This window comes from Sycon ciliatum, chromosome 2 (assembly GCF_964019385.1).
Source record: "Sycon ciliatum chromosome 2, ocSycCili1.1, whole genome shotgun sequence".
Taxonomy (NCBI): domain Eukaryota; kingdom Metazoa; phylum Porifera; class Calcarea; order Leucosolenida; family Sycettidae; genus Sycon; species Sycon ciliatum.
Window position 1 is genome coordinate 41,451,799 of NC_088644.1, and position 15,890 is coordinate 41,467,688.

Genomic DNA, 15,890 nt, shown 5'->3' on the forward strand with positions numbered 1-15,890 from the left:
TACCAGCAGGAGGTTCAGCACCAGCAAACCACTTGAACTAATCAGAAGACATTCCAAAACAAATTTGAAAACACACTGTCAAAGATGCTGTCACGTTCAAAAACTAGCTCGATCGCGAGAGAGGTTGCCCCCGTGCTCGAACCCAGTATAATAAGGGGATCGGTCTATTGGCTGGGATGAATGGGACAGTCTCTACTGGGCCTCTACTCTAGCTCTTGGTCATGCATGCGTGGGTAGGCTGCCATCTCATGCGCATGCCCTTTCTCTCTTGTCACTCACTGTGACGCGCACGAGCCGCGGTGTAGGAGATAAGGAACATCAGTAGGAGGAGTTCGTGTTTGGTTGAAAAATATTTGTGTAAAGCGACTTTGCCTTGCCAGGGCATGTGTAGGAGTTGTGGACAGAGTTGGCTGCGGACATTTTTCGTGCCTTTCCCTAGGGGTTAGAATATCAGCCATTGCATGTGCTCAAACGGCATTATTTTGTCACCCTGTATGTTGCGAGTATTTCATGGTGTAACTTTGTGTAAGGTTCTTACAGCTTTGTATTAGTGTTTGCACCATGTTTCATATGTGAACCTCCACCGGCATGTATAGACCTGACGATAATGCTTAACTTGGAAATGGAAATAGCCCTATTATCAGGGAATAGCACTCCCGGGGCTGTTTCTATTTCCAAGATGCGAATGCCAAATGTGGAGTCAGGAAATCTAGTCTTTGACGGTGGATCCGCTATGGCTTCTTACTCTTAGGTCGAATTGTTACGTAACTGACTGTCATTTGCTTACTCTTCTTCTGAAGTAACTCTCTGTTCTGTATGTTATCCGTTGTGGGTTGGTATACCAAGGAAACGCGCCACAGGTAGGGGGAGCGCACGTGATGTCAAGTAACTCGTTCTGTGCTCTTCGACACGGCGTGCGTGTGAAGCTGTGTTTGCCACACACCGCATACGACGTATTGCCTATGTGACGTGGTGACATCAGTCTACCAGGGTCTACTGTCGCAGTGGTCTTCACACCAGCGCTGGCAATACTGCCAATAGTGGTTTTACAGTTTTATTTGCGCGGTCAGTTGTCCTACCATCATGCACTCACTCAGTATCGTATCGACTACAATGTAGTCTCGCAGCAGCTACCGGTATGTTCTAGAACATGTTCGTGTAGCAATACGCACACTCGGCACAGTCGGTACGCGACCGGTGTGTTACAGACCGTCGTTCTTTCCGTGTTACATGTGTCAGAGTTGCTCCGTTGGAGGACACGGCCTGCGTTTTCCCATTCTGTCTACTGTCGTTGATCATAACGCGGAGTGACAGCTCTGTGGTTTCAGACGCCCGATGGCTGTTGTGCAGGGCTCTTAGGGCGAATACTGACTGTATCCAGGTCTCGGGTCGAGGAGTATTTTTGACAAGGCTGCAGGCCACTGTCTGCCTGCTGTGTGGTTGTCATCCGTCTCCAGCGCGTATGACCTCCGGAGCTCCGCTGATTTGACTGCTTACTGCCATTCAGCACGTGGCAAGTCTATTTGTGAGGCTCGAGCTAGCTCGGATCGGAGGCTTCGAGGCTGAGCATGGGCACACGTCATACTTGCTATCTCTCCAGTTCGCAAACCGTTCACGAGACTCATGTCATGATTGCTTGGTCCCTTGGATGCTGGGCACACGCATTTCGAATCAGCTGTGCTGTGGAACCGGTACGGTTGTCTGAAAAATGTGAAAGGGTGCCCAGTAGATCTAGCCTACATTGAAATGTGTGGGCACCTGGTCGCATCTATCACCCTGGGCGTGTGTCAAGGAGAAAATGCAAAGACCGTGTTGGAAGCAGTGAAGCGCAATCATGGAAGCTTTCACGTAAATAGTTAGTTTGTCCATTTGGTCGGCTGGTATCCCCTCTCCGTAGTTTATCGGTATGTTTGCGGGGGAGAATACGACGATACAGAGGACGACAATCTGCTGGTGGTGGAAATAGGAATTCCGAAAAAGCCATTCACTGAAAGAAACCCACCTCCTGGTCTTTGTGGGCCGAGGAAGTTTCGAACAGACTGCTCAGCAGCCGGCGTGCGAGCACATTGATGAATGACTAAAACAGGAACACCTCTCTTGGAGATCGATCATTTTCGGAAGGTCTTCGCTCGGTTCGAGCAGCTGGGTATGGATGACAAAGCCGGTTAGAATGTGTCGTAGAGTACCAACCGTGATGTGCTCTGGAGTGACAACGCTACACCGTGTTTACCTGACAGGCAACACGACAACATTCGCCAAGCAATAGCGGAGCGGGAACCGAAGGCACCTCGACGGCACCAGTTGTTGCCTTGTGCTTTTGAAACCGCCTACAAACCCAAAGTTCGCTTCACTTCGCTTGCTCAAAGTTGAAGCGAGCAGTTTCTAAACTGACACGAAAAGGCAGAGGATGGGTCCCCTCCGATGCGTGTTTCTTGTCGAGACGTTGTTGATCTTGGCGTTGGCGATCGTCCGTTGCAGTGTGGCAATTCCGCTGTACAAGGCCTACTTCACCAGATCCTCCCGAAGTAAGTTGAGAGTCGACACACTGTGGTCATACCGTACCGGTGCATGTACTGTACCCACACACGAACAGTACTCAGTAGCCTGCGAGTTACAGGGTGGTTAGCTTTATCCGTAGCACAAGTGATTTCGCACAGCTACGCGGACCCTGGTGATTTCTCTCGAGCACACTACATTTTGCTTTATCACTTCAATGAGAACCTACGGAGTTTTCGTTTGCAACACTGGAGAATGCATGTATTCTGGGAAAAGTATCTATATACGTAGGCACATGGCAATAGATTTCATTCAGACTTGTTTTGCGATTGACTCCTACGGAAAGTCGGCGGTGACCGGATTAAACTGGATGGTCACGGTTTGTTGTAAAATAATTATAAGCTTTTAATGTAGAAACCAAACAGGAGACTAGCCCACGAACATTGAGCATTATTAATTTTTGCTTTGATGTGACTAAAAGGTAGCCCCCTTTTCTTTAGCTTTGATGTGGCAGCGAGAGACTGTTGTTTTTCAACGTAATACACGCACAAGATTCTATTTCGAGTGCCCGCAGTCGGTGAGCTACAAGCCCAGCTACGTGACCAAGTGCCTTCTCAATGTTTCTTCCGTGTTATAGATGCGGACTTTGCGGAGAACTACCCGCGGCAGACGTACACGGTGGTGTATGGCAACACATTGCAGGTGCCCTGTGCGTCGTACAGACTGGCTAACAATGTTGCCTGCGATCTAGTGCGCGTCGATACCGGCGAGATAGTCAAGTGCAAGTCAACGTACCTCATATTTTTCATCAAGCAGCGTGAACGTGTGTTCGAGTTCTCCCAGTTCACGGAGGCGGACAGCGGGATGTACCGATGCTGGACGGATAAGGATGTGGTCAGGGACAACACCGGTATCACCTTCAACATCACAGGCATAGGTCAGTGAAAACAAGGGCATGTCAGTGACAAGAGGACACCGACTGGTCATTGTGCACTTTGCTCCTCTGTGTGCATGCATGTATGTTGTACTGATGGTGATAAAGTGGAGACGTGTTGCATGGCCTACACATGCCAAGGAGATAGTAGTAGTAGTAGTGGTGGTGGTGGTTGCCATGATCTGGAACTCGTCAGTCACTGAACTAATTTTATTGTAAAGAAGATGCAAACTGATAGAGTGTGAAGAAGAGTATAGCGAGATAGGGAGCGGTGGAAGGAGAGCCACTGGACAGCTGGATAGGGTATCAATAAGCGCACGAGGGGAAGGCTAGGCAGTATGTCTCTACACATCAATAGGTATTGTATGAAAAGCCAGTCGATAGCAGTAAAGAGTGAAGTCAACCACAGCACAGACAATAGGGCTTGAAAGTACTATGTCACAGCATAGCAATGGCATAGCAACAATTTGAAAAATTGCTGTTCGTAAGATATCCATTATTCTAAAATGACAATTTTCTGCAGGCCAGATTTATGAACATGGTGTGGATACCAATCTGTGGGTTCATACTCCGACAGCCTGTGATGATCAGATGAGATGTAGAGCGGCAGAAATAACTGTCGCTACTTTCATAGATTCTCAGTGAATGCCTATTTGTCGATGTTTCGTTTCAGGGAACAAACCCAAGACGGCAATATTCCGTTCTACAAGCAACCGTCTGTACTTCCGACAAGCAACAAATGACACAACGCTGGCCTACATACAAGAAACTTACCATACCAATGAGACCCAGGTGTTCAATGTGTCCTGCTTAACTGAAAAAGGCCTGTTACCGGAAGGCAATGTAAGTAAGACTTGCCATTTTTGTTGTTTGACCCATTGGATGTAACTATAGTGCAACTGGGGTATACCAAGCCTTCAAGGGCCATAGCTACCTGAATATGTACGTGTATTTGATAGCTGGGGTATTGTATATCCAAGATCCAACAGCTGGATGTGTAACTTGCATGGTCATGATTCAGATTATATAGCACTTCAGTACTACTCGTAATACCGTATTATCTCTAATATAAGCACAGTCTCCAATAATAGAACACCTTGGGGCAGCATTCAAAAAATAAAGTGCTCAGTCTCCATTATAAGCACACTGTGGAAATTCATAATCTGTACCGGCGAAAAACCCCTGAAATGTGTGTGTCTGACATGAATTTGGCATGGCAACATGCCTCTGAAATGAGGTTGAAATAATAATGGAACAGTCTCCAATAAAGGAACGTCTCCATTAATAGCACGGGGCGGAGGTACATTGAAAAAATAAAGGACCGTGCATATATTAGAGATAATACGGGTATAAGTCATAGCATGAAACAGCTCTGTCCGCAGATTGAATACATGTGATTGTAAGTCATAGTATGTTACCTCCGAAGTATCTTTGGAAAGCATGTTACCAGTATGCCGAAGTTAGTTTTACTTTAGGACAATTCCCTAGCCTGTATTACTATGGAATGCTGGGTGATTGCATCTGATGCTGAGATGTACTTGGGACTGGATTGACGGAGTAGCACCTTTGCTACATTCCCTATCCACTGTCTTGTCTGGGCGAAACAAAAAACACGAAGAGTTTCCTCTGGCATGACTATACTGACATTGGTGTACTACACTGATCTACTGTACATTCTATATCCATGTACATGTATAGGCGTCTTGGATTGACGCGAACGGCTTGACGGCAGGCAAAGACCTTCTACAGATATCGCCGACCGACTATGAGCCGGAGTACCAGTGCAAAGTGATGAATTTCCTCGGTGCGGTGAGCACACGTCTGAGAATAGCCAGAACTGGTATGTGCTAGCCGAGATTAGCCTTGAAATTGGCCAGTCGCCATGCAGGCTTTCAGCAGGACATGCTAAAAGCCATTGTATGGATGTGCGCATATAGATTTATTCATTGCATTATTAAGATTATTGTCTCCAAGTCGCCTTTTTAAAAGTATGATATTACTACTAAGTATATGTGTTGTGATTATGCGTGGAATCTGTCCCTTGCTGCAGAGAACATCAGCCTCTGGGAAGCAAACGTAACCACACACACCAATGAAAGTACCGACAGTACAGAGTTAAATGTTACTATGATCGTGGCTGGAAACCCTCTGGCCATCGTCAAGGCTTGCTATCTACTGCCAAAGTTGAAGAAGTCGGCGAAGTGTGTGAACTGCAAGAAATGCACGGTGTTCAGAAATGTTTATGAAGACTCGCACGCAACCCTTCTGGACAATGATGACATCAACATAGCAGTATGGTGGCGCAGCTCCTCAGCGCACTGTCATGCCTCGCTGCACTGGAGGGTGACGAGTCACGGTGCGCCTCTTGACACCAAGCTACATAATCTGAAGCTTAAGGTGGTGTCGCCATGGCACAGCACCCTTCCCGCAGAGCTCAAGTACAGTATACCCACTGCTGGCGGTGATGGTGGCAGTGATAATGTTGTGGGTGGTGTGTCACCAAGTCATGGCGATGAAGCACGACCGCTGTGTCATTCTGCTACTGTATCCACTCTATCCACAGCAACCGCAACCCTGGTACCCATGGCAACATCACCAGCCTACGCCAGTAACATGACCAGTGGCGACAACGTAACCTTGGCAACAGCTGACCAGCACAGTGATACACATGTAGATGTGGACACGCCCATGCGATCTCAACCCTCGTCATGGTCTTCAGTACTAACTAAGGACAATGATGTCCATAGTGTGGGTGATAGTACACAGCCTACGGACCGCAGTATATTGCCTGGCAATGATTCCTTGACTGTGGGCGATGGCACACAAAGTCCACTGCTGGGCAACATGGGGACAGTGTACGGTTTGGTGGCAGGCTCATCGGCCCTAGTCCTGCTCATCCTGCTTGCCGGGATCATCATGTTTGTACGTTACCGTGCCAACACGCACAAGGCACTCAGCAAGCCACGGAGACGGTCGTCCAGCGGCACCAAGCGTAGGGCCAGTGCTTCCAGCCGGAAAGCTAGCAGCGCAGGTATGCCCGACTCCGACTCCGATTACAGCAGGTCGGGAACTGCACTGCGCTACAGCTCCAGCAATGATATGGTGCTGGCGGCCAGGATGACATCATCCCTAACACAGGTAAGACTAGGATGACATCATCCATGACACAGGTAATACTCACCCTATTGATCCTATGGTCATCCACCATTGTTATTAATTATGAGTAAGCCCCTGCTAAGATTGTGTTCGGCATAATAATCATGCCTTGGTGGTGAGAGTACTGACTTGGGGAAGGATGCGTGGTATGACTCTCCATCATAGAATTGTCATAATGATATCGCCGGTTTGATAGTTGCCACAATTTGCGGCCGTGATTAGAACAAGCTCTCTCTCTCTCTCTCTCTCTCTCTCTCTCTCTCTCTCTCTCTCTCTCTCTCTCTCTCTCTCTCTCTCTCTCTCTTTCTCTTCACAAGGCAAACTTGACATGGAAAGGCGAAGCATTCTTGATTGATGAGAATTCCATGGAAGGTCTTGTCGTGGATGTCGAGCAGATCAGAATTGCGGAGGAGATCGGACGGGGAGCATTTGGTGTTGTTCATCGTGGAATAGTACACAACCTTGAGGCAGGACAGCTTCAAACTGAAGTTGCCCTAAAATGGTCAAAAGGTTAGAACACTTTGGAAGGGTTGTCCTTCTTTGTTAGCCGGGAGGTTTTGATTACTGTCTTTGAGCATGTGGTGTTAACGAGGTGTACTTTTCCTTAGTCGTGCTTGAATGTCCAATATCTGCTGCTCAATGTCCGCATGAGAAATGCTTCCTGAATCCAAAAATTATGACTCAGTTTTCTTCTACTATCCAGTACATGCATTCAAAATGCGGCAATGAGAAGGACCAGTGTCATGTTGTGGCTAATGTCTGCTCACGGGCTTATTCAGTGTAGTGTATAAGTAGGGTTGGCGAAGTCAGTAATGATGTCACCTATACTCCATAATTATTATGTCATCTACGTGTATTTCGGCATGCAGATGAATCACAGATATCATCCATCATGGAAACCGGAAAGGAGATTCTGGCATTATGGCAGCTAGGGCAGAGGCCTCATGCAAACGTTATGTCGATGCTTGGAATCTGCTTCACCGAAGGTCAGTCATGGGAATTAATGACCAAGAGGCCTCATGCAGCAGTCAATTCCTATTGTGGCACGATGATTGGTGTTTGTTCATTTGCATCAAGCTCTCATTGCTCAATCAATCAGCATTAGCATCTAAGTGTGTAGGCATACAAGTATGTATAATGTTTACATAATTATGTTCAAGCTGATGGAAATTACGGTACTCATAATGACATTTCTCCACTCTTCTGGCTACACTGGCCCACTTTTGACCCACTAAGCTTTCACAACTGTTGCTGGCGCTGACCCTTCTCTAAGAGCTGCTAACCCTGATATACATTGACAATTTATCTTCTGGTAAAAAAAGGAGAAAAGGACAAAATAAGAAAGGGTTTGCTCCCCACACCGGAGCTCGCGCTATTCCGCCGACTTTACTTGACACTTGACTGACTCACGACTGCCATCCAGAGCACACGAGAAGTCCATCGAACCTTCGACTCGGCAAACCTGCAAGAAAGCACCACTCCCTGCTCAATACACAATGCTCAATACCCTTTCTTACAAATCATCGCCGAAGTCGCAACCACTACTTCGTAAAAGGACAAAATGTTACGAGTTATGACTAACTGTCCACCAACGTGACCAAATCATATACAGTCAGCAATTGCGACAAAATGACGCAATACCTTTTTTTACCCTAATTATATTGGCTCACCATCCGAGTCCATATTTATCTTCTAAAACTGCAGCAGCAGCAGCAACAACAACAAAAACAACAACAACAACAACAACAAAAACTCTCTTATTGGCCACAGGCCATCGTGAGAATAAAAGATTTCAAACAACAACAACAACAACAAAAACGGCTGCAAGAGCAATGCTATCAAGATAGATTCTATGTTGCACTCAGTCTGACGGGACTGCATACTCTTTGTTGGGAATGCACAGGGACTCCCATATTGATCCTGGAGTACGCCGCTCGTGGTAACCTGCTGAGCATGCTGCGCAGGCGACGCGGGGCTGCGGCGCGTATCAAGAAGCAGCTGCGACGGCTTGACAGCATCACCAGCGATGACGGTTACAGCAGCTCCAGTCGGTCTCGCAGTAGCACAGACCACCCTTCATTCCTGGACATCAAGTCCATGCCGAATGCAGACGACCTGCTCAAGCCGGACAACGTGTTTGCCTTCGGACGGCAAATTGCTAAAGGAATGGAGTTTCTCACGTCTAGACAGGTAAGTCGTCCTTTCTAGGCAGAAGCATGGGTGGTGGGTTGTCTCCAGCTGGTGGGGGTGGGTTTGTTGTCTTGTGATGCGGATGTAGTTGCAATGGACATCGGAAAGTAGTTCTACACAGCAGCTACAAGGCAGTACGCATTCCATGCATGTGAATTCAAACTCGCTCACGCCTATCCTTTATCTGCTGCTGCGGCTAATGGGCTTTCCCGGCACTTGTGCCAGTGGTTGTGAGACTTATCCACTCACCCGCACCGTTAGGCGCTGCATCTGCCGCTAGGGATTACCGGGTGTTAGCGGCTGTCGTGAGTTTCCTTTGGGAACGGACACGATAATTTATTTTATTTTTTATCCTTTATCTGGTCTGTATTTACCTGCACAGTTTATTCACCGTGACCTGGCGGCAAGGAATGTTCTTGTAACAGAAAATTTCACCTTGAAGATATCCGATTATGGTCATTCACGGATTGTAGCTGATACCGAGGGCATCTATCAACGGTCCAGCAGCAAGCACATCCCCGTCAAGTGGCATGCAGTGGAAGCACTTCAGAAAGGCTCCTATACTGTTCAAAGTGATGTGTAAGCTTTAGCCGGTCATGAAAAAGCTGATCTTTACCTGGTGTCTCTCTCCAATCTCTCTCTCTCTCTCTCTCTCTCTCTATCTCTCTCTCTCTCTCTCTCTCTCTCTCTCTCTCTCTCTCTCTCTCTCTCTCTCTCTCTCTCTCTCTCTCTCTCTCTCTCTCTCTCTCTCTCTCTCTCTCTCTCTCTCTCTCTCTCTCTCTCTCTCTCTCTCTCTCTCTCTCTCCCGTCCTCTCAGGTCTCTCTCTATTTTTTCTATGTGTATGCTTTGAGAGTATCTTGGCTACACAGGGCCATCGACGGCAATCACCTTGTTTCCCAACTTATCCAGAAAGGAACATCCAGAACGAATATCTATCTTCACAGTGCTTGCCTGTCACCATATTACTACACATACACATACCTTTGTGCAAGCTATTTGTCACTATGATAGTTTTCTTTTACCCTGATGATGAGCCCGGACAAAACGTATGATCAAGAGGGGTAAGCAGCAGCATTCGGCCTTGTCCAGATTCTCATCAACCACCACACCACACCGCTGCGCTCTCCGGCCGACCTCAACACGTTGCCACAGCACACCATCAGCAAAACAACACTTCAGTTGGTACTCTGCTCCTTCAGACAGCAGCTGTTTCGATCATCAGGATCTCGTCAGTGAAGGTTGATAATGTAGAATGGCTGACAGATAGTGAACTTCATCCTTCCCCTTTTTGCTACAAAAGGATGAAGTTCACTATCTGTCAGCCATTCTACATTATTAACCTTCACTGACGAGATCCTGATGATCGAAACAGCTGCTGTCTGAAGGAGCAGAGTACCAACTGAAGTGTCGTTTTGCTGAGGACAAAACTTGGGTGAAATATTAAATCCGCTGTTCACAGTAAGTTCACCATTTGGAGAGAAAGAGAGAGACTTATGAGTAGTGTGCAAGTGGCTGCACTGGATTGACTTATGAGTAGTGTGCAAGTGGCTGCACTGGATTGACTTATGAGTAGTGTGCAAGTGGCTGCACTGGATTGACTTATGAGTAGTGTGCAAGTGGCTGCACTGGATTGACTTATGAGTAGTGTGCAAGTGGCTGCACTGGATTGACTTATGAGTAGTGTGCAAGTGGCTGCACTGGATTTATACACCCTTCAACACATGTATCTTTATTAACGCTTTAATGTGTGCTTTTTCTCCTTGTTAATCTGCTCAGGTGGTCGTTTGGTGTGGTTCTCTGGGAAATTGCAACATTAGGTAAGGCAGAAGAAGTCTTATCAACTTACTAGCATGGACAAAGGTCGTCTACCTTTGTACAAACTAGTACATGTAGTGCTGACATCAATATTCTCTATATTATTCTGTCCAATCACACTCGCACATCGGGTCAGCTGCAGAAACACTTTCGGAATAAATTCAGCTGCGGTATAGGGCGAGACTGTAATGAGCTGATAAGCCGAAAGGTCACGATTGTTTGTTTGCATGTCGGAATGTGATAGACTTTTGGCATCAGCTGGGCACTGCAAGGATGTCATACTTCTCCAGTGCATATGCATGGAGGCTCTACTGCAGCAAACTCCTTCTCAGATTCAGTGTTACTGATGTACACATCACTAAAGAACAGTTGTGCATGATAGCTTAACTCACGCTACTGGTTTCACAGCAGTAGAATGTAAAATATCATAATATTGGGCATCAATGCCCGTTTGGTTTGCGATGTAATATAGAACTTCAAACAAACAAATTATTCCATTCTGTTCCTGGATTCTGTACCCAGCCTGTATTCCGTACCCTGGCGTACCCACCAAGAACGTTCTGGCTATACTGCTAGCCGGCCATCGTATGGAGGAGCCCGTAGCATGTCCTGCACATTTGTAAGTTGTTCAATGCAGCTGCTCAGTTTGGGCAATACAGTAAAACCTGTAATTAAAGACCACCGTGACTAGCGACCAGCCTGGTACTACAGACCACCGTGACTAGCGACCAGCCTGGTACTACAGACCACCGTGACTAGCGACCAGCCTGGTACTACAGACCACCATGACTAGCGACCAGCCTGGTACTACAGACCACCGTGCGCGACCAGCCTGGTACTACAGACCACCGTGACTAGCGACCAGCCTGGTACTACAGACCACCGTGACTTGCGACCAGCCTGGTACTACAGACCACCGTGACTAGCGACCAGCCTGGTACTACAGACCACCGTGACTAGCGACCAGCCTGGTACTGCAGACCACCGTGACTAGCGACCAGCCTGGTACTACAGACCACCGTGACTAGCGACCAGCCTGGTACTACAGACCACCGTGACTAGCGACCAGCCTGGTACTGCAGACCACCGTGACTAGCGACCAGCCTGGTACTACAGACCACCGTGACTAGCGACCAGCCTGGTACTACAGACCACCGTGACTTGCGACCAGCCTGGTACTACAGACCACCGTGACTAGCGACCAGCCTGGTACTACAGACCACCGTGACTAGCGACCAGCCTGGTACTACAGACCACCGTGACTAGTGACCAGCCTGGTACTACAGACCACCGTGACTAGCGACCAGCCTGGTACTACAGACCACTTCGCCAGGCACGGACGGTCTCACATTCATATGTGGTTGTGCTGTGCAAACCTCTAACTAAGGACCACCTGCCACTAAAGACCGCTTTCTCTGGCTGCAAGGGGTGGTCTTTAGTTACAGGGTTTACTGTATATTGCAGATGACAATTTTGTATAGTTGTAGGACGTACTTCAAGAAATGTTTTTTTATAATAATAATTGTGCCCTGCTTGAATGTATCGAGCAACCCAATTTTATTGCTAGTATCCCCGTGAGGTTGCTACCACTGACTTGTACCCGGTAAAATACACAAACTGTGCGGTGGATATTCCTGCCTTTAGGAAACTTTCTTCGAAAATGTTCATACCTTCATACCAGAGCTTATTGAGTATGACATTTTCGTATTGTCTCATTTCCACAGGTATGACATGATGCTGGAATGTTGGTCCTCGCACCCAGAGGATCGACCAACGTTTCAGGAGCTTGGTGAAAGCCTTGATGAGCTGCTACTAGAAGCTGCCAAGCAGTCTCGGGTAAGAGTGGTATCTTGAACCCTGTTCTTTGCACACACCCAGTGTCAGGGCTCTTCCATTTCTAAATAATATATAGATTATTGGCTGGAGGAAAGCGAATCAGCAAACGAAGCAAAGAAGCCATAGTTATAGTTTCGACTAGGCCTTTTGTACCATTACCTTTCAAGTCGAATACAATGGTGATTAACATTGTGCTTCGTGAAATAATTTATAACATTCTACCTGCTCACATTTCTCCCATATGAGTGTATTTCCACAGACCATGATGTAATGCATTGGCAGCAATTTGATTGACTAGTGTTTCAAACACTTCGCATATGCAGCATCCATACATTATTTATAATGTTGTGATGTCATCAAAAGTATGGTCTACTGTGCGTTATGTCTATGCAGGGTGTTGAGTATATGAGTGTGGACATTGACGACGACAATGAAGAGGAAGAACTGGACCTTGCGAAGGTCACGGACGCTCTATCTGCACCCAATCCAGCTGTGGTTCAGTTAGCCCTTAGTCCACTGTCCGAGCACATTAAACACAGTCCAGAGCTCTCTCGTTCTGCTAGGTCTGTGCCTGGCATTATGTCCAATTGTAGTCCACGGACCAGTCATGGCTCACCACTTGCATCAGCCGTGCCAGTGTCAACAGAGGTTGACGCGACGTTGGAGCATGCAGACCGAAGTGTCAGCGCTCCAGCAGTGATTTCCCAGCGGCCCTGTACGGATGTTTTACATCCACCTGAGCCGGCGACACCATCTTCACCACCGTCTTCAGAGCCAGCAGAACGGTCCTTAACACCTCAGCCTTCACTATCATGTTCAGCAGGAGCATTACCAACCGTCCCGTCACCGTCATCATTGTCCTTGCGCCCGGCATCATCTCCGTCACTGCCAGAAGCTACTAGCCAAGTACCAGCACCAGCACAGGAGACAGCGGATGGGTCTGATGTGTAACAGTACTAGTATGCGCATTGAGGTAAAAACACCGTGCAGGCAGTAGCTGCATTCCTCTGAAGCAGAACAGCCGAACTAATTTCCAAATGTTGAACGCAGTTTATAGAACGACAACTTGATACAACTCCAATGTACAGTTCTAAATAAGGCCATCCAGAATTAATTCGTTGTTTCGGGTCACCCGACCGACCGTCTTTTTTCACCCGACCGCAAAATGTTTTTTTTTATAGTGGATGCAAATGTACAGACTAGACTATGTACACACGCGACCCTAATAATAGCAGTCCAGATATCGCCCTCAGAAGCAGTCATCAATGGTCATGGCTAGCCAAATGACAGGTGCTTGGTGATGACGTTGTCTTCTATCTCCGATCCACAATCGGTCCTGAAACAGCATCAGCTCCGCCACCTTGTCGCTATTTACAGAAGTTTTCAAGGTGAGAGCTGCTCGTCAGACTCGTTTGCCAGCGAGGCCAAGATCTGGTCCTGGATCATCGAGGGGACCTGGATCTGATGGGACCATGACCAGATGACTGCGCTGGATTGTCTACACTACAGTCAGATTTGATCGACTGGCTAGATGGACAAAAGCTATTCGATGTACATGTATGCACATGGACGTAACCAAAATAAAAAATAAAATAAAATAAAAAATAAACCCGACCGACCGACCCTGGTACGGATGAGTGAAGTGACCCGAAACAACGAATTAATTCTAGGTGGCCTAATCTTTATCAATTTTACTCTTGGTCTTCATGCACCACATTCCGCCATAATGTTTCTTATCAAGCTGATGTATCCCAGAATATGTATGCATTGCTTCTAACTGAGTGTTTGAAGAGTATGCCTTTTGGCATGACCATAAGATTGTATTAGAATGGAGGAACTCAGGCGGAATATTCAGTCATTTGCATGCGTCTACTTCACCCCAGTATTTAGCTGGTCAAACTTGATGGAATGAGCTCAATTATTTTTATCCTTTTGAACTACTACCTTACCAGTACAAGTAGTGCTTTGAATTTTGAAATTCGAGACAATGACAATGCCTTGAATTAAAAATAATACTGCATGTGAGCCGTTGGCTGCTTCGTTACTATCGAGTCGTGAGTGGAGAGGTATTTATACATGTACTGCACTAATTGTAGTCTGCATCATTGAACTAGTCTCACACAGTGCTGTTGCCATTTTAAATTACAGTGTCTGTGGGTCTACATTGTATGGGTGACTTCACCAGTTAGCCCTTGGCAGATTCTGCTGGCAGAACCATACAAACCACATGGCATGCACTTCCTTGAACTCTGACTCTTATTCTTTATCCACATGCCAAACATGCATGAAACATACCGGACTAAGTACCAAATCCTGCCCATCTTTCTGCGGGCATTATCCGCCAAGGCCAGGGCCATCACCATGATCACCAGCATGAGTCACTTCACACCAGAGATTCTACGTGTGCATAGTTGCATGTTCTGCACGTGGGATCACTTACTTCAATACTTGATCATGTTCGGTTGTTCTGCAGTAGAAAGTAGCGGAATATCTACAGATCCCAGTGATTTATGAAAAATGCTGCTGTCCCTACGCACGACCTTGCTGCACTCTACTCTAAGTGTGATCCCACGCAGAATGGTCCTCTATAAGGCTATGGCCTACCCTACAACATGCATTAGTTTTAGTTTTAGCATCCTGATCAGTTGACAAGACCAGGACCAGGGAGTCCTAAAATACCGCCAGTATGTTACAACAGTTTCTTTTACTACTACATGTAGTACTAGTAGACTGTCTCCCTGGTCCTGCATCACAACACGATTGTACTCGTGCCGTATTTTCGCTTGTTTTCCCGGTCGTTATCATTCTGCCGAAGGCGAACGGTTTGCCAGGAAGTTTATTTTAAAATATTTCAGAAGGACATGTCGACAGACGACATCAGCTCAAACTGCGGTGGCAGGCGAGGGAAATCGATGTCACAAGGCTGTCACATGCACAGGGCACTAGTCTGCCACTATTTTCATTAGCTAAGTCCAAACAGCGAACCAACCAACACACTAGAGAGGTTTTGCAGAGCGAACGTTCGCAATGATTTTCGCGTTCCGGGTTGCGAAAACTATTGCGAACGTTCGTGCGAAATTTGTGTTTTGCATGTTTTTCGCTCCAAGAAATTTTCGCGTGCACTCGCTTGTTTGAGAAGTACAGTGACAGTGAGTGGTCTTCATCCGATTATTTTTGTTGTTGCGAGTGGTGGCACCTAGAGTTACGGCCTGAGACGAGAGCTCCTTGACTACCTTGTCCATGGCCGGACACCCACAGTCACAAACGGGTTGGCTTGTGCCGTAATCTGGCGCATCAACACCTGAAATTCAAAGAGGCATCGATGCATCGTTGGTGTAACCGACTCTGAGCAGTGAGAAGACGAGCAGGCAGGAGATGGTCCCGGAGATGAAGCAACACGGACCGCCACAAGTATAGCCTAGCTAGCACCCGCGGACCAAGCCAAGAGTAGAGATCAAGCAC

General features: G+C 47.1%; 1 protein-coding gene across 1 annotated transcript; it reads left to right on the forward strand.

Moving 5' to 3' along the window:
* The first annotated feature begins 1,638 nt into the window (after positions 1–1,638).
* LOC135810137 (uncharacterized) lies at positions 1,639–14,472 on the forward strand. Its single transcript, XM_065323602.1, has 13 exons — positions 1,639–2,525; positions 3,134–3,433; positions 4,104–4,273; positions 5,129–5,270; positions 5,481–6,568; positions 6,904–7,096; positions 7,456–7,572; positions 8,490–8,776; positions 9,159–9,355; positions 10,554–10,594; positions 11,115–11,211; positions 12,317–12,428; positions 12,822–14,472. Exons 1-13 carry the CDS (start codon positions 2,408–2,410, stop codon positions 13,377–13,379), a joined length of 3,420 nt encoding a protein of 1,139 aa, XP_065179674.1. The 5' UTR covers positions 1,639–2,407; the 3' UTR covers positions 13,380–14,472.
* Positions 14,473–15,890: the final 1,418 nt, after the last annotated feature.